Source organism: Andrena cerasifolii, chromosome 12 (assembly GCF_050908995.1).
Source record: "Andrena cerasifolii isolate SP2316 chromosome 12, iyAndCera1_principal, whole genome shotgun sequence".
In the NCBI taxonomy this organism is placed as follows: domain Eukaryota; kingdom Metazoa; phylum Arthropoda; class Insecta; order Hymenoptera; family Andrenidae; genus Andrena; species Andrena cerasifolii.
The window spans coordinates 10,487,335-10,510,480 of record NC_135129.1 but is presented as its reverse complement, the minus strand read 5'-3'; the positions used below and the strand labels follow the sequence as shown (position 1 = coordinate 10,510,480).

At 49.1% G+C, this 23,146-nt stretch overlaps 2 protein-coding genes across 3 annotated transcripts; one reads left to right on the top strand and one right to left on the bottom strand.

The window, feature by feature from the left end:
* Positions 1-159: 159 nt before the first annotated feature.
* LOC143374986 (NACHT and WD repeat domain-containing protein 2) lies at positions 160-9,790 on the bottom strand. Its single transcript, XM_076823629.1, has 26 exons — positions 9,594-9,790; positions 9,438-9,526; positions 8,981-9,097; positions 8,696-8,899; positions 8,481-8,625; positions 8,194-8,419; positions 7,922-8,120; positions 7,599-7,841; positions 7,333-7,530; positions 7,129-7,268; positions 6,465-7,067; positions 6,289-6,394; positions 6,055-6,227; positions 5,765-5,984; positions 5,371-5,583; positions 5,093-5,294; positions 4,882-5,005; positions 4,454-4,807; positions 3,778-3,996; positions 3,554-3,700; positions 3,277-3,482; positions 3,008-3,207; positions 2,761-2,930; positions 2,542-2,700; positions 2,288-2,477; positions 160-1,175 (listed from the first exon to the last, which is right to left on the bottom strand). The coding sequence occupies exons 1-26, from the start codon at positions 9,694-9,696 to the stop codon at positions 1,029-1,031; spliced, it is 5,097 nt and encodes a 1,698-aa protein (XP_076679744.1). The 5' UTR covers positions 9,697-9,790; the 3' UTR covers positions 160-1,028.
* Positions 1,674-23,123, top strand: Nipped-a (Transcription-associated protein Nipped-A). 2 transcript variants are annotated; one of them, XM_076823628.1, is made up of 11 exons: positions 1,674-2,107; positions 10,156-10,418; positions 10,494-10,793; positions 10,881-11,075; positions 11,168-18,937; positions 19,013-20,371; positions 20,440-20,614; positions 20,744-20,921; positions 21,002-21,644; positions 21,732-21,945; positions 22,234-23,123. In XM_076823628.1, exons 2-11 carry the CDS (start codon positions 10,293-10,295, stop codon positions 22,575-22,577), a joined length of 11,304 nt encoding a protein of 3,767 aa, XP_076679743.1. In that variant the 5' UTR covers positions 1,674-2,107; positions 10,156-10,292; the 3' UTR covers positions 22,578-23,123. The 2 variants fall into 2 exon arrangements, with proteins under 2 accessions (XP_076679743.1, XP_076679742.1); XM_076823627.1 differs by having other exon boundaries at positions 20,690-20,921.
* The last annotated feature ends 23 nt before the right edge of the window (positions 23,124-23,146 follow it).

Sequence of the window (23,146 nt, the reverse complement as noted above, 5' to 3'; positions counted from 1 at the left end):
AGAAAATTCGACCCACTTGGATGAAAGATCACTATATGGAAACCGGACGCAGACCCAACAACGGAATTCTAAACACGTTTCAAATACATTGATTGCATCGTATGAGCAGCATTTTGTATAGCAATGGAGCGCGCACGTACTCAATTTTTAACAAAGAGCATAATCTTCGTCGAAGAGTGCTGTTTATTTTATCTGAGAAGCTGCCATATGCTTTACGTTCTGCTGGAACTATTGTTCATACATGTGCTCCGATGCAGGTGTGTTTTAGTTTAGTTTTACATTGTTACAAATACGTTTAATAGTTGTTTACAGATCACTGATATGCACGATGATACCATGATTCGATCGCCGTACAAGTACCAATTTTTTAAAACACAAATCCATCATCGCGGTATGACTTAAGCCCGTATGAAACGGTTCGACTTTTTTTTTTAAATTAGCGCCGTAATCGAAAGGCAAACAGTCAACGAGAATCTTTCCTATGTATATCATCCGAAATCGATAACCGACTGAAATCTCAGATCCATTCGCGAATCACGACCCAACCTGTTTTCAAATCGCTCACTGTATGCTGTCGATCTCTCGAAATTTGTAAACGACAAACAAACGCGAACGTTACATTTCATCACGCCTGCGTCGGCACGAGACGTTTTCAGTCGCAACATGACATTGCGAGGTGAAAAAAAAAACATTCCCTTGCATGGCACGAGCTACGATATTGTTATTTAAAGGAACAACAGCTCGGTTTGTGCAAGGGTATCCGCCTTCTGACTTACACCTAGGAGTAACTTCGTCTGCAGTGATAACGGAATTCGTCTCGTGCCCTTTACATTTCGAACGCGGAGAAAATGTAAGACAGAAAAGAAAGAAAGATTATAAGATTAATTACATGAAAAGACACAAATAAATGTAATATAAATTCTACGACTCTTGTTTTATTTTTATTTCTCCTACATCAATAATTCTATTAGGATTTTACATTACCATCCTATGTTACGTTCTCTAACGGCAAAGTGAGGAGCAAATCTTTATTCTACATTTTCATCTAATTCCTCAATTATATCCGTAACGTTTGTACTTCGCACAGTTGTATTTAACTCGTGCGTTACCCTAGCGATTCGAGCTGCAGCTTTGAACTTAATAACTGCACGCTGCTTTTCAGTTTTCTTTTTCCACTGAAACAGCGTTAAATCGATCATTAAAACTTTACGGAACAGTATAATATATCCTACTTTATCTATTAAATAAAATAGCATATAACATTGCTTGCTTTACTATCCTAGAATGAATAAAATGTACAACAAACGCATCCCTTTGATAGCGTGAAGAAATTAATTTTACCCTAAATTTAGTACCAACCGTAGCTCTATAATTCCCTATTTAGCCCGTAATACTTTTTATTCTGCAGCGTGTTTGAATTCAATATTAATATATGCAACCATTAAACGTATGTGCAAATAACGAGTTTCACAAATTTCATCATTTATCAAAATAGAAACAGCGGAACCGAAAAGGAATTATCCGTCGCGATAAAAGTTTCAGTACCTATCATCGCCCTATCAAATGAATGCATTAGTAGTGAAAACACGGGGATTAAAATTAATCAGTATTTTTTTTAAACACAGTTGGCAGAGCAATCAACCAGGTTTAGTGTTCTCTCACCATCCGTGTTAGATAGTAGGAGAAAAGGGATATCGTGTTTGAGTGTTTTGAGAGAACGTTTTGAGTTTGTTACGCCGTGTCCGCGTTGTATGTATAGTTTTATATTTTTGGTAGTCAAATGAAACAAGGTAATTCTCGTTAATTTTGCCGGGAATCATATAAGCCTCGAATTCTGTTAAACGAGATAGTAATCGGTATAGAGAGATTGGGATTAATTTTATTTTTGAGCGGGCTGGATTGTGATGACCAGAATTTTGACAAAACCGATCGCGGGGAAGTGTTGTACAGTGTTTTCAGTTCTGTTAAACGAATTACACGTAACCGGCTCACTCTGTATGGTTTCCTAATCATTTGAAAATGTTATTATTCGGCAATGCGTCAAGTGTTTATCCTAACCTGTTTCGGTAGTTGACAAATGTGTGCTTGGGTTGGAAACGAAAGAAATGTAATTTGAATCGTAATATTACTTAGAAATACTGATAAGAATAGTAGTACGAACGAAAATCAATGAGGGACGCAAAAAAAAATATTTGCCCACATGTGCGCTTCGTACAGCAGCATTGGTAATACATATTGTTTGTTTAGCGACGTGATATATCGATAATGTCAGACATTATTTACTCACATCTTCGTCACGCGAGGGTAAGTTTCCAACATATTCTTTCATTTCTGCCTTCTTGGGATCCGCTATAGCTAAAACAGACACGCATCCATCGACCGTACCTAAGACTATACTTTTACCGTCGTACGTGCTGTCAATTGCGCTTAACTCCGCTTGAACCCTGTAATTCGCTATCAGTTCGCATTCCGATGATCTATAAATTATACAAACAATAGAACTTTATACCCTTTGCGAAATTCCATTCCGTACACATTTACCTAAACACGCGTATGGTTTTTCGTCCGCTGTGGTAATAAAGAACGTATTCGTCCGTGCGGTTGAACATAGATATCACAGTGAACACTCCTTCCGCAACCTTCGGGATGTAAGTCTTTATGCTAGTGCCTTTCTTCAGTTCTAAAAGTTCCAAACCCCCCCTGTAACAACAGAACCGTTTAAATTATACATTGAGAATCGTTTTGTTCCACGAAAACTACCTGCTGGGTGCGTATAACGTGTATTTCCCATCTTTACTAATATTTCCGCTCCATTTGGGGATCGTGCGCACAATCTTCTTCTTGTTTATGTCCAAGATAGTACCTTTATCGGATCCTATAATCCCCACCCATTGTGGTTTGTTTGGCATAGGAGTGATGCTTACGATATCCTATCGAATATGTACAAAAGCATTAGTGCGTAATATACGAGAAACGAAATTATGCACTATTTAAGCGATATCCTTACTTTGAAGCCTGGTAATTTTACAGGAATCTTACTGATCAGTGTGCCCGACTTTGCATTGTAAATTATAACGCAATCTCTATTACCCTTATCAGCTGCTGGCGCAACCAGAAATGAATTGTCGGATGTTATTACAACGTTTCTAAAGGGTGTGCCTGTGTGGCTCCTGACTAGGTACTCCAGTGAAAATATTATCTGTCCGTCTATTAATTAGAACCAGTAATTACGATCGTATAATCCATTTCCATGTATCTTATTAACTAATAGCGTACCAGGAATTGACCTCATGTAAAGAGTGGCGATCGTTTTCATATTCTCTACACCAGTTGGATTCTTTGGCCTGGAAATGGCCATGAACTTGGACGAGTTTTCAATCAGTGTCAACTGCTTCACGTGCTGTTGTTCCTCTTTAAACAACACCTGCTCCGTAATTCTGTTCCATATTAATATATTACCCGATTCCGACGAGACAACATATCTGAAACATACCCCCCATTCAGCGCATTGCTCCCGCAAATGTTTGCAATTAATTACTGTAAAATTACTAACTTTCCATCGTGCGTCATACAGGCGTGCGTAACAATTGCCCCCAAGGGAGTATCGGCTAACTTCGAGATCAACTTTCCCGTTTGCAAATCCCAAATCCCCACGCAATCTCTGGTCACGGTTGCTGCTAAATTACAATCTTCTGCTAGGCTATTTAAACAGGTAAAGAAAATCACCGATAAAAATGAATTACTATCGCTGTTTACCATCGAGACGCAACGAAATACCTTATCATGTCTATCTGCAATTCGTGCCTGTCGATTACGTGAACCTGCTCGAAGATATTGTTTATATTCCATACTTTAACGCTTCTGTCTATACTCGACGTTACCACGCTGTTCCAATTCGCAACAGTCAGTGCCTCCAATTGAATGATTCTAGCGAAGTGAGCGTCCAATATCTTCACTAATTCACTAGTCTCGAGGCTCCAGACGTACAGATTCTTTCTGTGAAAGGAGCAGATCTCACCTTATTCGATACTAGCAAAATACCCCCGCGCTTCGCTTCGGGCCTGAGAGATATTAAGGTCTCCACGAGAACACATTTCACCCCTTTTCGCCACCCCCCATAGGTGTTTATTAGGGCAAAATCCTGAAAGTGGTTATTAGGTATTTGTGTGGACAATCTTTGCGAGTAAGAACCAAGTTGATATCTAATCGGGCTTAAGAGATTTTGCGGAATCCGTGAAAACACATTTCACGCCTTTCCACCCCCTTGGGGACGGAATTTCCAAAAATCCTTCCTTGCTGGATGCCTACGCCATGAAAATAATGTACCTTCCAAATTTTACGTTCCCAGGTTAAACGGTTTGAGCTGGACGTTGATGAGTCAGTCAGTCAGTCAGGACTTCGTCTTTCACGTACATAGAAGAAGATAACTCCCTTGATCGGTTAAGAATCATACCTTACACCAGCGACAGCATAGTTCTTCGTACCACTGACCATAATCGAGTTCGAGCACAGCATTTTCGTGCTGATATTCCGAACTCCGTTCGGCAGCATCAGAACGTGGGCATCGCTTTTGCTCTCCAAGAACCAAACGACGAAGCCGTTGGCGCTCGTAGCCAGCAGCATTTCCTCCTCTCTGTCCAGCTTCAATTGCAACAAGTACTCAACGTCGTCGTTGAAAGCTCTGGGTATATCGGAAACCTTCTCCCATTCCGAGGACGTCTCGTCGCACGAATATTTCGTCACTCGATGATCATTCTTGGTCGTACAAGTGTACAGAACCTTTTTGTCGTTGGTCATCACTAGGACGCTGAAAAGTATGTATTCTCAAAAGCCTCTACCACCGATGCAGCAGCTTCAGCCGCGTCTAGTTTGATATTCGACCTGTGGAAATGCAGGGGATCCAGAGACGCTTTCTTCCTGTAGGTATGCAGAAGCATACGAGTGTCCTCCATGCTCCCCGACCAAAAGATTATTCTATAATCGTCCAGATTCAAATGCTCCACGTCTGCGAAGAAGGCCCACGTTTAAGCGAATGAATACGCGTCCCTGGAAATTGAAACGACACCGGCCGGCAACGGGCCCTCTTACTCACGCAAAATTGGCCATTTGTTCGAATCTTCTGGATTCGTGCGAGTCTCCAGCAAGTTGCCTCGCAAGTCAAACCTGCACCAGGCCAGCCTCCCGTAAACGAAGAAGAACTGATTCATCAAGTGAACGCCGTACACAGGGTCTTCGTTAGGAAGTGGATTATCGAGGATGACAAACTCGCTCGTCAAAGTATTCAGCACGACGCTCTATTGGAAAAGACGAAGGACCGTGTGCCTAACTACTCGAAACGAATAATTGCTAGGTGTCTTTCGATTTAGGCACCTGATAGTTGGTCGTGGACGCGGCGGCGTATCTGTTATCGGGGCTCAGAACTAGGTTCTGCATGATACCCTCCACGCCAGGATTTACGTCCCTAGCCATGTCGCTGGTGCTCAGATCCCAGGTGATGAACCGATTGGATATCGACACCACGTACCTGTAGTCGGACGTCAGACAGAAGCCGAACACGGCGAACTGATGGCCCTCCAGTGAATACTGAAAGATTCAGGAATCAGGGGCGTCGCCTTTAACCCTTCGACAGTTTGTCCCGTGCCAGGCACGGGCAGAAGGGACGGGAATATTTTAGAAAATAGAAGAAGCTACACTTCTCAAACCGGAATCTGAAATTTCATTAGACCGTCGAAGGGTTAATCGGACCAGCCTGTTGTTCGATTACTTTCAGAGGCCCTCCAGGGGTGTGCAGACAGTGGTAAACGGGGAGGAGGGAGCAATCCTTGGCACCGTCGTTATCGCACGCTCGTAGCAGCATTTTCACGTTCGCGTTTCCACCTATCTCTGGTAGTAAGCGACCTATCAATTGCGGGGCCAGCATGTCTGGGTGAGAGCCCAGAATGGCACCCCCTAATCTGAGCGCGTCCGCGACCAGCATCAGTTCTCTGGAAATGATACTACCCGTTGCTACCACGTCCGAAGCTTCTCGCTCCAGAAGCATCTATCGCGCGATACCTAACAACGTTCTGATCGTCGACGAAGGTGCAGGCGTCTTCGAAGTCAGAGAGCACGGCTTGGAGTGGACAGGAGCTGAGCTTGGCATGCAGCCACTCGTAGTTGAACAGCACGTTCTCGAAGAGATCGTTGAAGCGACGAGATCGCACCAAGTGAAAGGGCAGCTCTCCAAACTGGGCATTGGAAATGGATCAACGATTTGTAGCTAGGGTAGATAGAGAGAGTCTCATTTACCTTTCTTAAATTGTACCTAGTAATCGTCCCCTCTTTGGAGTAGAAGGCCAGGGGTTGCTCGGGCACCTTCCTGTCCGCCACGCCTTCCTTGTCTGCCAAGTTAAATCTGCGAATGCAATCGGTTCTATCGCGAGCAACTCTTTTAAAGGCACTAACGGAGGATGGGGCGTGTATACCGGTGTCTCTGTATCTCGGTGAACTTGAAGGGCTTGGGGCGCCCACCCCCCCAGATGCCGAGGCAGTAATCAGCGATCATCGAGTGAAAGTACATGGCCATGTTCATGTTCTTGAAATACCTCTCCCTGGCCGCGTCCCTGAACTGCCTGTGATACCAGTTCAGGACACTCACCCCGTCGGCCTCCCTCTCGCTCAAGTAATTCGGCAAGTCGCTTCGTATCCTGGTCCAGAGCAGGGGCGGGATTCTTCTGACCGGCGGCAAGTGATACTGGTACACGTCGTCGAGCACCTTGTCGTCCAGAGAGATCAGGTCCTCCAGCTCCGACTCGGACAGGCCCGACTTAGCGGCGGTGATGTAGGCCAGCGCGTGGAACACCAGGATCTTGCCGTGTTGCTTCTCGATCCTCTCGAACAGCATCATTATGCTGTCCATCACGGTGCAGGTCAAATGGGTGTCCGCTGGCTTCGTGTAGCTCCTCCACCTGCAGATCTCGGCGAACACCAGCTTCACGAAGATCGGCAGAGAGCACTTGGATATGGCGTTCGCCACGAGGCGCCATTGGTAGTTGTTCAGGTCTCTGTGGGCTGTCTTCATCCACATTCTGCGAATATTGCCTGTTCTAGAATCCCTCGAGCACTCTGGGAACCCTGCGTTTCGTTTACCTGATCACCTCCATGGCTAGGTCTTCCCCAAGGGCGACCACTTCGATGAAGTTCTCCTCTGTGTCTATCATTCTACGTAGCAGATGATAGTCGCGGGAAATCACGGGGTTCGATTCCTCCGCGGCGCAGGATAGGATCATCTGGGAAAAGCCCCGTAGACGTTGAAGATAATTTCAGGGTACTCGAGAGGCAAGTGTATCGTACCTTGCAGTTCGACGGAAGCCTAGTAGGTAGCCATGACAATTTGTTACCCTGCACCCCTGTTAATTGATCCACGCTGTCGAGAAACAAGAGAATCGGCTGCTCGATTGTAGCGAGGGTAAGCAAATATTTGAAGTAAGCCGTCAGCGGCACGAGATCGTCGGGGATCTCTTCAAAGGGCAGCATGAAGTTGTAAGAGATCTAGGAGTCAGACAATAACTCTATATCGCACTCTGTCCAAAGGCAGTGAAATCCATTCGCGCACTCACTTGTTGACAAATGGAGATCAACGTGGGTGTCAGAGCGCTGCTGTCCGGTGTTGTGCCAAGGAATCGGATTATGTTGATGGGCTTTTTACCAGTGAGCCACGCTGTGCTCGCAAGTCCCGCGCTTTTCGCCAGCAAGGATGTCTTTCCACACCCCCCTTCTCCGTACAGAACCAAAGGTTTATCGCTGTCCTCCAGCATGTACTCCTTGATGCTCTCCAGAGTGTCCTCTCGCCCATAAAACACCTGAATCAGCAGGATTAGATTCGAGGGGACGTGCCGAGGTAATTGGACACGCTGGAACGATTCTGAGGGGGAACTTGTACCTTTACAGAATTATTGCAAGCATGCAGATGCTGCAACATTTCTGTTATAATCTGTCCCTGCGCGGAGCTATCTTCTTTTCTCATAGCGCGATCCACCAGCTTTATTATGTTCCGATAAAAGTGCGTGATGAAATGCTGAAGATACTCGCCATGGGTTTCTGGGTCTAGGCCGTCTCGACCAATCCATTCCACCGTGTATCTGAGTAAAGTGTAATTTAAGTCGACACATTCCGTAGAATTCTGTCTTCCCTTCTTCGCAATAAACCAACTACCTCTCTAGATTTGTACTTTCGATCTTATTCGGGAGCCTGTCGTCCCTCAAATTCGCCAACAACTTGCAGGCTTCATTGTCCAGGCTTCTGTTAAGTATGTCGATGAATAAGCTGGCCTTCCTCAGATTTTGCAGATTAATGTTATTTATATATCGCACGTAAGCCAGACAATGATTCTTCGTGTTTTTAACGTTCAAGACGCCGTTGATCACCTCCCGCTCGGTGACTGTGTAAAGAGAACGATTAACAACCGCGATTGCGCGGTTAATTTAGTCGACGTTCATTACCGGACATAAAGTAATTATGCATGGTGTCCTTGTCGAACTTCCCCGCGTTGTACAAAGACTGTGCCCCCTTTCTGAACAGCTTCTGCATCTTTACCATGGTGTCCCACCAAATGGCCTGATCCTCCTGCTGCAGCTTCGGTATCCTCTGAATGGTAAACGAACTCTGAGTAGAAGGCACGTATTCCACTTTACGTAGAGAGAAGAAACTTGGTTACCTTGTTGTTAAAGTTCTTCAGTATCGAGGATATTGGCTGCAGAATACTCATCGGTGGCACTGCATTACTATCCTTCTTGTACCATCTATCAAGGAGGCTGACATCCATCCCCTGGCCGTCTAACTCATTCCGCAACATTTCCAACTCGGCACTGAGCACGTACGTTGGAATAGGGCGATAGCCGTACTTCTGACCGAGGAAAACCTAAGGGGAGCAAAGAAAGCAAGTCTCTCATCCTGCGTTCCTAAAACGGACGCTTCAAGGATCGATTTATTCGTTCTGTACCACAAAATTGGGCCCCATCGAGAGTCTCTGGCAATTCTCTATTTCCCTCATACAGAGCTCTGTGGTCATGTGATCGTCCGTGGCCTCGTCCCTCACGCCCCATCTCATATCGACTACCTGTAATTACGTTCTTTTATCATCATGCCTATTTAGTTGAAGTGTAAAGGAAAGGCAGAAGATCGGCAAGTGGACGGGCTTGAAACTCGAGTGTGGAAAGTTTGGGAATCTTCTCGTGTGGCACCAGTCGGTACCTGGCACGATGGAAATCAATTTCTTCTCCAAGGGCACCTGGCAATGCTTACGCGATACAGATTTTGGTAATCTTGATACGTGTGCACGCGATACGTTTCAAGTATATGTATCGTGGATCAATATCTTTAGTATATGCAAATTTAACACGCGGTTCCATTGCGTCTTATATGTGGGATATTTTGCAGATAGCGATGCTGCGATTTACCTGGAACTCCAATCCGTGCTTCTCCCTGCAGTAGTCCTTGATCTTGGGATAGCATTGAGCCATCAGCGTGTTCCGCTCCATCGCGGTGTCTGAATGCAAGCGTTTCTTATTTCGGGGAAATTGTAGCTGGAAATTCTATCCACGTTAGTGACTCACCTGTGAAAGTCGAGCTCGTAAATATCCTCACGATTTTGGAGCTGACAGGTGGCAGGGATTTCAAAGATCCCGCGAAGATCGAATCGATAATCGTTTCGTCCATCTTTTGTCGAATTATCCCCTTATCTTCTTATCTTTACCTCGTCCAAAGCCTCTACTAACCGTTTGCCAATAAACTCCGATAGCTTCGATCTGCCCGCAACATCGCGGGTGTACTGAGATCGTTTCCAGAATTTCGTGGGCATTTATAGGGTGTGGATATATATCCATGTGCTTCCAACATCTCCACACACGCCCCCCCCCCACTGTAACAACACAGACGAATCAGAAAATCTAACTGCGGCTTTTTGAATAAATTCAAGTGACTCAATTTGCACGAGCACTTGAGGAATGGCACTTATCGGGGAAATGTATCGAGAAGTTTAATTAAAGCGAATGATAGACGGGAACCAGGACTGGTTGCCAGGGGTTGTTTATAGTAGCCCAAAGCGTGCCTCATTGATTTTAAAGGAGCTATGTATTTTCCCTTTTGCGACTCCGAATTAAACAATGCTCTGCGTAGAATCAACTGTACAAATCGCGAGCGACCGGTACCCACCGATTTCCACGGGATAAACAATCGTCTCGGACGGGATCTGTGCAGGTCTTCTGATGGACCAGATGTAGCGAAGACCAAAAGCGCTTGATCAAACGACGAAAATGGCACCGCCGGACCCAGTGACGCAGATGAACACGTACAGGTCGTACGTGACCATGCTGGCCGATCCAGTTTCGAAGGATGAATTGAAACTGAAGGCCGCCCAGGAATTGTCGGAGAACTTTGAGGTACTCGCTCGGTCGACGCGTCGCCGAGAGATTTCCTTGTCGCGAAGATAAATCTGACGCGCTGGCTTTCCACAGGTCATCATGTGCTCCTCGCAGTACCCGGCGTTTCTCGATCACATGATGAAGATCTTTTTGAAGATACTCCAAGAGGGCGAGCCCCACTTCATCTCGGAATACAACATCCAGCAAGTGAGGAAGCTGATTCTCGAGATGATACACCGATTGCCGAGTAACGATTACCTACGACCGTACGTCAAACAGATACTGAGCCTCATGTCGAAGCTGCTGGAGACCGACAACGAGGAGAACGTGTTGGTCTGTCTGAGGATCATCATCGAGCTGCACAAACAGTACAAACCGACGTTCAATCCAGAAGTGAGCGACACGTTTATTCGAAGGGTGCCGGGCGAAGTCTCTTTGACTTGGAGTTAATCCTATCATTCTTGTTCCCTCTGATCGCAGATACAGTATTTCCTGCAATTCGTTAAATCCGTGTACAGTGAGTTACCAAAGAATCTGCCAAAAATATTCGAGCCTCGACCGCCGTTGAAGGTGAAAGATTTGTCGGAGATAAATATCGAGGCACTTCTGAAGGAAACGTTCACGATCACGGCTATCCAAAGCGAGAAGAAGGCAGCTGACGGCACTGTCGTCACGGTAAGCATCGAGCGGAACTGTTCGCTACACGTTATGGTAGAATATAAAGAAGATAATAATCGGTAACGGTAACGTTTATGTTTACGTTTCAGTACAATCTCATTCCCAAGGCGGTTCTGTCTCTCAAAGTACTCCAGGAGCTACCCATCATCGTCGTCCTAATGAATCAATTATACAAGCAGAACGTCCACCAGGACGTGTCAGATTTTATTCCCCTCGTGATAACGACGATAACGCTGCAGCCGAGCCCCCAGCACCGAGCATCTCCGGGATTCAATAAAGAGGTGTTCGTTGACTTCATGGGCGCCCAGATCAAGACGCTGTCCTTCCTGGCGTACGTGATCAGGGTGTACCAGGACGTGGTGTCTCAACACAGCTCGGTCCTGGTGAAAGGTATCCTAGGTCTGTTCACCTTGTGCCCCATGGAAGTGGCGCATTTACGCAAGGAGCTGGTGATCGCCTCCAGGCACATCCTGGCCACGGACCTGCGGAACAAGTTCATACCCCACATGGAATGCTTCTTCGACGAAGACATATTCATTGGTCGAGGCTGGACGACCCACGAGTCGCTGAGGCCTCTCGCCTACTCGACTCTCGCGGACCTGGTGCACCACGTGAGGCTGTTGCTACCTTTGAGCGACGTTTCCAGGGCGGTTCACCTGTACAGTAAAAACCTGCTCGACCAAAGTCTTCCAACGGCCGTGCAAATGGTCTCCTGTAAATTGCTGATGAACCTGGTCGACACCGTCAGGCAGAGATCGGACGCGGAGAACAGCACCCAGGGGAGAGAGCTGCTGATGAGGATCCTCCTGGTGTTCGTCTTGAAGTTCAAGACCATCGCGAAGATCTACATACCGATTTTGCGGAACAAAGCGAAACAGATGACGCCGCCTGGCCTGGACATCAAGACGGAGGACGTGAAACCTGTGATCCCAGATCTGAACGACGACAAGGAGGCTGGCAAGTCCAAGTTCGGCTTCCCCTCCTCTCAGGCAATGAGCTACAACGTGGCCGATTACAGGAACCTGGTGAAGAGCCTGGTGCACGGGGCCAAGGCTATCACTTCCAACTGCATAAACAGCAAGACCGGCGAAGCCACGCAGTCCAACCAGTTCCAATCCAAGGAGATACTGGTGTACATCAAGCTGGTGAAGTGGGCGCTGCCAGCGTTGGACATCTATACGATAGGCCCTCCCACGATCGGCGCGATCGCCCAACCCGGCAGACCGCCCCAATCGCAAACGATACGGACGCGTGAAGAGAAGGAAGTACTGGAGCTCTTCGGGAACGTGTTCACGCAAATGAACCCACAAACATTCCAAGAGATATTCTCGACTTCCATCGACTACATGGTCGAGAGGATATTCAAAAATTGCGCGCTGCAGATCATAGGCAGCGCCTTTTTGTCCAGCCCCACGATATCGTCCACCTTCGCCACGATATTGGTGGAGTATCTGCTAGAAAGGATGGGCGACATGGGCTCCAACGTTGAGAGGAGCAATTTATACTTGAGGCTGTTCAAGCTGGTGTTCGGCAGCGTGTCCCTATTCCCCGCTGAGAACGAGCACATGCTGAGGCCACATTTGAACCAGATCGTGAATCGGGCGATAGAGCTTGCCATGTCGGCGAAAGAGCCGTACAATTATTTTCTGCTGCTTCGTGCGCTGTTCAGGTCCATAGGAGGCGGTTCGCACGATCTCCTCTATCAGGAATTTTTACCCCTACTTCCGAACATGCTAGAGGGACTGAACAGGCTGCAATCTGGCCTGCACAGGCAACACATGAAGGACCTTTTCGTCGAATTGTGCTTGACAGTCCCTGTTAGACTCAGCTCTCTTCTGCCTTATCTCCCCATGCTGATGGACCCTCTTGTCTCCGCTCTGAATGGAAGCTACTGCTTGGTCAGCCAGGGGCTGCGAACCCTCGAGCTGTGCGTGGACAATCTTCAACCGGACTTCCTCTACGAGCACATACAGCCTGTTCGAGCCGACCTGATGCAGGCGCTATGGAGAACCCTGCACAATCCCACGGACCAAGCTCACGTGGCGTTTCGAGTCCTCGGGAAATTCGGCGGTGGCAATCGGAAGATGATGATCGAGCCCCAGAAATTGGAATACAATGATCGCGAGACGAATTCCCCCGCCGTGGTCGTGTACTTCCAGGAACCCACGAAACCGATCGATTTCGCGGTGGAGAGGGTGATCGAAACTGGGTTCAACGCCCTGAAGTCGAACAACACCGATTCGTTCTATCGGAAACAGTGCTGGGAAGTAATCAGCTGCTACCTAGCAGCTTCCCTCCGACTGGACGACAACAACGCCGTCCTCTACAAGCTCTTCATGCACCCTAGCTTCAAGGATGGCAAGATTCCTCATCAGCAGGGCCCGCATTACAAGTGCCCAGACGCTGTGGCGAGGAACGTCCAGCAGACAGCGTTGACTGGGCTGTTCCTCGCTGCTGAGATCAAAGAGTTGCGGCATTCGGTGCTGGGCACTGTTGTGTCGATCGTCAGGCACTACACGATGGTCGCGATTGCTCAGCAAGCTGGTCCGTTCTGTCTTACTGGGAGGCAAGTCCGAATGCAGGGTCAGGATCCTTTGGTGTTAATCGATGCTCTGGCGGTCATCATGGGCCACGAGGAGAAAGAATTGTACAAATCTGGCAACCTGGCGCTGGTCTTAATCCTGGAGACTGCCACCAACATTCTGGGTTCGAAGGAACGAGCCTGCCAATTACCTCTGATGGAGTACCTAGCTGAGAAGATGTGCTCCCTCTGCTACGAGCGCGCTTGGTACGCGAAATTGGGTGGCTGCATAGCCATCAAGTTCCTTTTCGAGAGGATGGCGACGAAATGGGTGCTGAATCACCTGTTCGTGTTTCTCAAGGCTCTGATGTTCGTGATGATGGACCTAACGGAGGAAGTATCCAACGGCGCGATAGACATGGCCAAGGCGAACCTGGAGAAGATGCTGAGGGTCTGCGTGAACCCTGGCATACAGGATGGGAACACAGAGCTGATCGAGGCGCAGAACAAGAGCTTGTACGAAGTTACCCACGAGCTGGTGAGGCAAGTCACGTCGCCACACACTTTGGTGCGCGAGCAGGCGATGGCGTCGTTGCGATTGCTCGCTGAGATACAGAACAAGACAGTCACGGAAGTGATGGAGCCTCACAAGGAAGTTCTGGCGGACATGATCCCACCTAAGAAGCATTTACTCAGGCATCAACCTGCAAACGCTCAGATCGGTCTGATGGACGGGAACACCTTTTGCACCACGTTGAATCCACGCCTCTTTACCATCGACTTGACGGTCACGGAGCACAAAGTGTTCTTCCAGGAGCTGCTGGCCCTCAGCGAGGCGGAGGACGCGAATCTTAACAAGCTTCCCTGCTACAAATCCGTCTCGAACCTGATCCCCCTGAGAAAGTCGGCTTTAAGAGCCCTCGCTGCTTGCCACTACATCGTCGCCTGTCGAGAAAAGATCTTCGGGGTGCTGTACAAGGCTCTGGAGAAACCGAACGCGGAGCTGCAAGAAGCAGCTTTCGAGTGCATGCAGAAGTTTATAGCTGGATTTCAAATTGACATGGAGTCCGTCCATGCGATCATGCGACCGATGCTGCTGACATTGGGCGACCACAGGAACCTCAGCCTCAACTGCGTGAAGCGACTGTCTTATTTGACGCAGCTCTTCCCCAGCACGTTCAGTATCACTCTGTGCGAGCAGCTGCTGCAACACCTGAGGAAGCTTCTGGAGAACTTGATACAGGCGCACAAGGGGATATCCAAGTCGGGGGAAAACGAGCAGAAGATAGCCACCATCATAGGGATCTTTCACGAAATCCCTGCAGCTACTCCCAAGTTCATCGACGTCCTCTGCAGGCTCGTCTTGCAGACGGAGAAGTCGCTGATGGTCGAAGTGTCCAGCCCATTTCGCATTCCATTGATGAAATTTTTATTACGCTACCCGACGGAGACCCTTAACCTGTTCTTGCAGGACAACAACATCAAGGACCAGCAGTGGAGTAGATACCTGGAGTTCCTTGTCAAGCAGAAAGATGGGAAACCTTTTCGCGACGTGTTGCACAGCAGCACGGCTAGGCTGATAACGATGTTGCTGGCGCATTCCCAAACCAACTCGAACCTGACACACAACGAGAAGAGCGAGCTGCAGCATCAAGCGATTAAAATCATCGCGATTCTGATCAAGTTCGATGACCAATGGCTCTCAACGCAGGGGCAGCTGATTGGCGCGCTGAAGCAAATCTGGTGTAACGACGAATACCAAGCCCTGCACAAGAAGGTCGAAAGCGTGGACTACTGCCACTGGAAGGAGCCCAAGCTGATCGTGAAGATCCTGCTGCACTATTTCCGCCACCATCCAAACGACATCGATCTGCTGTTCCAGCTGCTGAGGGCCACCTGCGACAGATTCATCCCTGATTTTCAATTCCTCAGGGATTTCTTGGAGCACACTGTCGCGCAGGAGTACACGGTCGAGTGGAAACGAAGCGCCTTCTTCAGGTTCGTCGATCACTTCCCTACGACCAACTTGTCCCAGGAGCTGAAAGCGAATGTGCTGCAGCTGATCGTTATCCCCTGCTTCGCTGTGAGCTTCGAGAGAGGAGAGGGCACGAAACTAGTGGGCGGTGCGCCGATGCCCTACCAAGATAATCCGGAGAACGTTGTCTCCGTGTTCATCAGCAAGATCATCGACCCGGACAATCCATTCGGTTCCGCCGACTGTGTTCGCATATCCCTGCTGCAGTTCTCCTGCCTGCTCGTGGAGCAAGCTTCTCAGCACATCCACGACGTCACGAACAAAAGACAGGGCAATAAGCTACGCAGGCTGATGACATTCGCGTGGCCCTGCCTTCTGGGCAAGAACTGCGTCGATCCCACGACGAGGTACCACGGCCATCTGCTTCTCAGCCACATAATCGCCAAGTTCGCCATACATAAAAGGATAGTCCTGCAAGTGTTCCACAGTCTACTGAAGGCCCACGCGCTGGACGCGCGAAACGTCGTCAGACAGGCGTTGGAAATCCTGACGCCGGCGATGCCAGTCAGAATGGAAGACGGCAACACGATGCTAACGCACTGGACCAAGAAGATCATCGTGGAAGAGGGGCATTCCATGCAACAGCTGTTCCACATTCTCCAGCTTGTCGTCCGACATTACAAAGTATACTACCCCGTGAGGCACCACCTGGTACAGCACATAGTGAACTCTATCCAGAGACTAGGATTCAGTCCTACCGCCACGATAGAGCACAGGCGACTGGCCGTCGAATTAGCGGAGGTGATCATTAAGTGGGAGCTGCACAGAATCAAAGACGAAGCTGAGAGTGCGGATTCTGGTGGCACCAAGGCCATGATGGGATCCATGAAACGACCGATAAACGATGATCCTACTGGGACCAAGCGTATGGCCACTCAAGCAGCCACAGGCAGTGGAATGGTCCCTGTGATCCTGCCCAGGATCGAGCCTGGGTCCACAAAGCCCATCGAGAGGGCCCACGCTGACGCAATTCTCAACTTCCTGCTTCGCCTGGCCTGCCAGGTGAACGATGTTACGACTATCCACGGGAATCCAGGCGAACAACTGTCCAGACGTTGCGTGGCTTTGCTGAAGATGGCTCTGAAGCCTGACGTCTGGCCACAGTCGTGCGACCTGAAGCTCGCTTGGCTGGACAAAGTGCTGGCTAGCGTGGATAGTGCTCAGCCTAATTACGGTAACATCTGCACAGCCCTGGAAGTGCTCACGTTCCTGTTGGGCGTCATGAAGAGGGAGCAGATACTGGCCAGCTTCAAGCCTCTGCAGCGTGGCATAGGCGCTTGCATCGCGAGCAGCAATACTAAAGTTATTCGACTGGTGCACGGCCTGCTGTCTCGACTGATGACCATTTTTCCAGCGGAACCGACCTCGTCCACGGTTGCGTCGAAATATGAAGAGCTAGACACTCTGTACACCACTATTGGTAAATTTGTGGTGGACGGTCTGGCGACGTACGAGAAGAACACCACAGCTACTCCTAGTACATTATTCGGCACGCTAATGATGCTGAAGGCTGCTTGCACCAACAATCAAAGCTACATCGACCGACTGATAACACCCTTCATGAGGGTTCTCCACAGAATGGCCAAGGACCATCTGCACTCTACTCAGACGGAGACCAATCCAGTCGGCAGCGAGCTACTGATCCTGAGTCTAGACCTGGTGAAGAATCGCGTGGTGGTGATGGGCGTGGAGATGCGAAAGTCGTTCATAGGCTCGATTCTTGTCGGCCTGATCGAGAAGACGCAGGACATAAAGGTGATGAAGGCGATCACGAAGATGCTCGAGGAGTGGATGAAGAACAAGAACCCTATCGCCATGAATCAAGCGCCTAGCTTGAGGGAGAAGTCGATCCTCTTGGTGAAGATGATGCAATACGTGGAGAAGCGTTTCCCGGACGACTTGGAGCTGAACAGGCAGTTCCTCGAGCTCGTCAATTTCATTTACAGGGACGAGACTCTGAAATCGTCGGAATTAACGTCGAAATTGGAGCCAGCCTTCTTGTCGGGCTTGCGATGCGTGCAGCCTCAGATACGGACAAAATTCTTCGAGGTGTTCGATGGATCTATGAGGAGGCGACTCCACGACAGGCTTCTATACATCATATGCAGCCAGAGCTGGGACGCGATAGGCCCTCATTATTGGATCAAGCAGTGCATCGAACTGCTCCTTGTCACGGCGAATTCCACCACCCAGATCCAGATGTCCAATCAGGATACTCTGTTGCCCAGCGTGACGTCCGTGATCAACATGGCAGACAGCGAGGAGCACAAGAACTTCATGATCTACAGCTCCATCAAGGAGGAACCTCAGGACACCTCCGAGGCGGCTGACATGAAAGACGACATCCTAGATATGGACTTATCTAACACGGACTCGCCGACCGTCGCTGACGAAATAGCGGCCACTGGGAAGGCGACGTTGACACAGCTGATAGCCAAGCAAGGCGAGTTCATAGAGTACGCGAAGAAGATAAGGACCGAGCAGTTGCTGCTTGCCACAGCGCAGCTCTGTCACATGGACACGACCTTGGCCGAACGCGTTTGGCTGGACACCTTCCCAAGGATCTGGGGCATCTTGGACGAGCATCAGCACAATACTTTAATCGCTGAAGTGGTCCCGTTCATTTGCAGCGGCACCCACGTCGTTCAAAAGGACTGCCACCCAAGCGCAATCGCCACGTTCGTCGAGGCGATTTCGCACTGCAATCCGGCAGTACCCATGCGTCCAGCCTTGATGAAGTACCTGGGCAGGTCGCACAATCTGTGGCACAGGATGACGCTCAGTCTCGAGCAGATGGCGTTCGACAATGGGAACAATCAGTTTAAGATCAAGAGGGAGTCCGACTGCTACGATTTCGAGCCTGATAACAGCCCCCATGCTGAGATCCTCGACTCGCTGTCAGACATGTACTCGCTGCTGTGCGAGGAGGACATGTGGTCGGGTCTTTGGCAGAAGCACGCTCATTACAAGGAAACCGTTCAGGCGACCGCCCTAGAGCAGCAAGGGTTCTTCGAGCAGGCTCAGGGGGCGTACGATGTGGCGATGACGAAATTTAAGCAGGACTATGTGTCCACCCCGGCGCCGTTCAAGATACAACGGGAGGCGATGCTCTGGGAGCAGCACTGGATCAGGTGCGCGAAGGAGTTGAATCAGTGGGACCTGTTACTGGATTACGGCAGCAAAAAGGCAGAGAAGAATCCGTTCTTGATCTTGGAGAGCTCCTGGCGCATTCCGAACTGGACGATGATGAAGGAGGCTCTTGCTCAGGTGGAGCACAACTGCCCGAAGGAGATGGCGTGGAAGGTAAGGCGCGCAGTTGATAGATCGTATGTTCCCTCCTTTTGCTCCATTCGTTGACGAAATTGTAATTGATTGCAGGTAAACTTGTACCGTGGCTTCCTGGCGATATGCAACAGCGAGGACCAGCACTTGAATGCAGTAGAACGATACGTGGAACTTGCGTCAGGCCTGTGCATGCGTGAATGGCGCCGATTGCCACGTATCGTCAGCCACGTTCACTTGCCGTTGCTCCAGGCGGCCCAACAGATAATGGAGCTGCAAGAGGCGATGCAGATCCACCAGGGTCTGTTGCACGGAAGGAGCACGTCGTTGCACGACATGAAGGCCATCGTCAAGACCTGGAGGAACAGACTGCCCGTGATCGCTGACGATTTGAGCCACTGGTCGGACATCTTCACCTGGCGACAGCATCACTACACGTTTATCTCGAACCACTACGATTCCCAACAGGACCAAACGACCAACCACTCGATGCTAGGGGTACATGCGTCCGTACAAGCGATCATTCACTTCGGCAAGATCGCCAGGAAGCACAATCTCTGCGGCGTGTGCTTGGACTCGTTGTCGAGGATCTACACCATACCTAGTGTCCCCATCGTGGACTGCTTTCAGAAGATCAGGCAGCAGGTCAAATGTTACCTGCAGATGGCTTCCGTGAGCGGCAAGAACGAGCTGCAGGAGGGCCTGGAAGTGATCGAATCAACGAACCTTCGGTACTTCACGAAGGAGATGACGGCCGAGTTCTACGCGCTGAAGGGTATGTTGCTGTCGCAAATCGGTCGGTCGGACGACGCGAACAAAGCCTTCTCCGCGGCTGTTCAGCTGCACGATACGTTAGTGAAGGCCTGGGCCTTGTGGGGCGACTACTTGGAGCACATCTTCACGCGCGATGCACGACAGATATCCATTGGCATCTCGGCCATCACGTGTTTCCTTCACGCCTGTAGACATCAAAACGAGTCCAAGTCGAGGAAGTACCTGGCCAAGGTTCTGTGGCTGCTCACGTACGACGACGACAAGTCCTCTCTGATGGAGGCTGTGGATAAGTACGCGGTAGGGGTCCCTCCTATTCAGTGGCTGCCTTGGATACCTCAGCTGCTGATGTGTCTGGTGCGACACGAGGGTAACGTTATCCTCAACCTGCTGAGCCAAGTTGGAAGGATGTTCCCGCAGGCCGTATACTTCTCCATTCGAACGCTGTACCTGACGTTGAAGATCGAGCAACGCGAGAGGTACAAGAGCGCGGAGTTGGCTGCTGGAAAGAATCAGGAGGGCGCGGAAGGACGCGGGGCCGCTGGAAATGTGCAGCAGCAGGGTGTACCTGAGACGGGACCAATTCGAGCTACGCCACCCATGTGGAGGTGCTCGAAGATCATGCACATGCAGAGGGATATTCACCCTACTATTTTGTCCAGCTTGGAAGGCATCGTGGACCAGGTTCGTGGAAGCATGGCTTGGTTACGAACGGTAGAATGAACGGGTAGAGTAATTATTCGATGTTCCAGATGGTGTGGTTCCGAGAAACATGGTACGAGGAAGTCCTGAGGCAGCTGAGGCAGGGTCTGGCTAAATGTTACGCGATAGCTTTTGAAAACCGGGGTGCAGTGAGCGAGGCGACCATAACTCCGCACACGTTGAACTTCGTGAAGAAGCTAGTGTCTACTTTCGGCATCGGAATCGGTAAGCCGGAACCTCCGAGTTCCTTTCACTTTCTCGGCCAACTAAATCGTTAAAGACGATTCTCGTAAATCGTAGAAAACATATCCTCATCTCAAAACGTCAACAACACGTTTGGCTCGGCGGCTTCAGAATCCTTGGCCCGCAGAGCACAAGCGACCGTCCAGGACCCCGTTTTCCAGAAGATGAAAGGTCAGTTCACCAGCGACTTCGACTTCACCGTTCCTGGCGCCAGGCTACTCCACAATCTCATCAACAAGCTGAAGAAGTGGATCAAGATCCTCGAAGGGAAGACGAAGCAGCTGCCGAAGTGAGTATCATTCGATGGCGACCGATAATTTTCGAGCTTCGCTTCGCAGAGGCATTAACCAATGGTAACATTCTCGACAGGTCCTTCCTGATCGAGGAGAAGTGCCGATTCCTCAGCAACTTCAGCCTGAAGACCGCCGAGGTCGAGCTCCCTGGGGAATTCCTATTACCCAAGCACTCCCACTACTACGTCAGGATAGCCAGGTTCATGCCAAGGGTCGAGGTCGTGCAACGACACAACACTGCAGCCAGGCGATTACGCATTCGTGGTCACAACGGCCGTTTGTATCCCTACTTGGTGGTGAATGATGCTGGCCTAGGTGATGCGAGACGCGAGGAACGGGTCCTTCAGTTATTACGGATGTTGAATCACTACCTGGGCAAGCAGAAGGAGACTTCCAGGAGGTTCCTGCACTTCACTGTGCCACGAGTTGTCGCTGTTTCGCCGCAGATGCGACTCGTCGAGGACAATCCTGCGTCAGTCTCGTTGCTGGACATTTACAAACAAGGCTGTGCGAAGTTGGGGATAGAACACGACGCGCCTATAGCGAGGTACTACGACAGATTAGCCACGGTGCAAGCTAGAGGCGCGCAGGCGAGTCATCAAGTTCTCAGGGACATATTGAAAGAAGTGCAGACCACCATGGTTGCCAGGACTATGCTGAAAGACTGGGCCCTGAAAACCTTCCCTGGAGCGACTGACTATTGGACCTTCAGAAAAATGGTAAGCACCGTACGTGACGGCAAACTGTACCATAACTTCACCCCTAGATCTCTATATGTTCTAATTTGTTGTGTACTTGGTTTACAGTTTACTTTACAACTGTCTTTGGCCTGTTTCGCGGAGTACGTGCTTCACCTGACGAGACTGAACCCAGACATGATGTACGTGCATCAGGACTCGGGTCTGATCAATATCGCTTACTTCAAGTTCGATGTGGACGACACGTCGGGTGAATTGGATGCCAACAGGCCAGTTCCGTTCCGCCTGACGCCGAATATTCTTGAATTCCTCACGAGTACAGGTTCGTATGGTTTCTATTAAATGTCAATAGCGTAGCTTGCAGCAGAATTGGGCAAAATCTAATTACAAATTACGATTAAAATTCGTTAATTTATATGGTTGACCACAATGTGAACATTTTTGTCAACTACCTAAATTAACGATTACAGAAAATAATGTGTAATCAACTATACAATTACATTTTAATCGTAATTTGTAATTAGATTACATTCTGCCCAACTCTAGCTTGCAGCTACTTTCTAATAATCAGCTTTGAAGAGATATAAATTTTGAGTATCGCTGCGCGCAGGTGTCTCTGGCCCGTTGACAGCAAGTGCAATCGCCACAGCGCGCTGCTTGGTGCAACCGTCTTTCAAAGTGCACACGATCCTGCGTGCAATCTTACGCGACGAGGTGATCGCCGATCATAATAAGAAGCAGGAGGACGCAGAGAATGCGTCTCAGGCACCGACGGACATGAAGGGCGAGCTCCTGATAACGATGGTGACGCGCGCGGTCACGGCGATCGTCGCGAGGCTGAACTCATTGGCCAACTTCGACGGGACGGACAGCAAAGTGAGCACGCTGGTTGCTGCGGCGAACAGCCACGACAATTTGTGCAGAATGGACCCGTCTTGGCATCCGTGGCTGTAAAAGTACTCTCCGATGGGCCTAATTGTGCTTCCACTATGAACGATCACGGGGAACGTCAATGGGCGTGGACGATTCTCTCGCTTTCTGTGCAGAATATGTATTATTATTTTTATTAATTTGGAGTTCACGCGGGAAACACCCGCGGCCATTGATGCTCCCCGCCCTCTGGATCTCTCTCGATCCGCATGGTTTCCTTGAAGACTCCACTGCTTCGTTTCTGTGTGACTTCAACCTCGAGAAATGCTATATTTCGTGTACATATTACGTAGGATCGCAAGGAATTATTCGCAGAAGGTGATTTTCTTTTTTCTTTTTCTTTTTTAAACTGAAACGAACGGTGTGCACGCTTGACTGCACGTTTTTTCCGATCGACTTATATCATTTATTCGTGTAAGACATGTTTATATCATGTAAAAATTCTCGCCGCGAGAGTACTCCGTGTATCATTTACTGTACATAATTTAAAACGTAAGAGTTATTTATAGCGATTTGTGAAAAAGTGTTTATAAATCCGAAGAAAAAAAAAGAATAAACTATCTAAAACGATTACCTTTTTCCAATCCACCCGC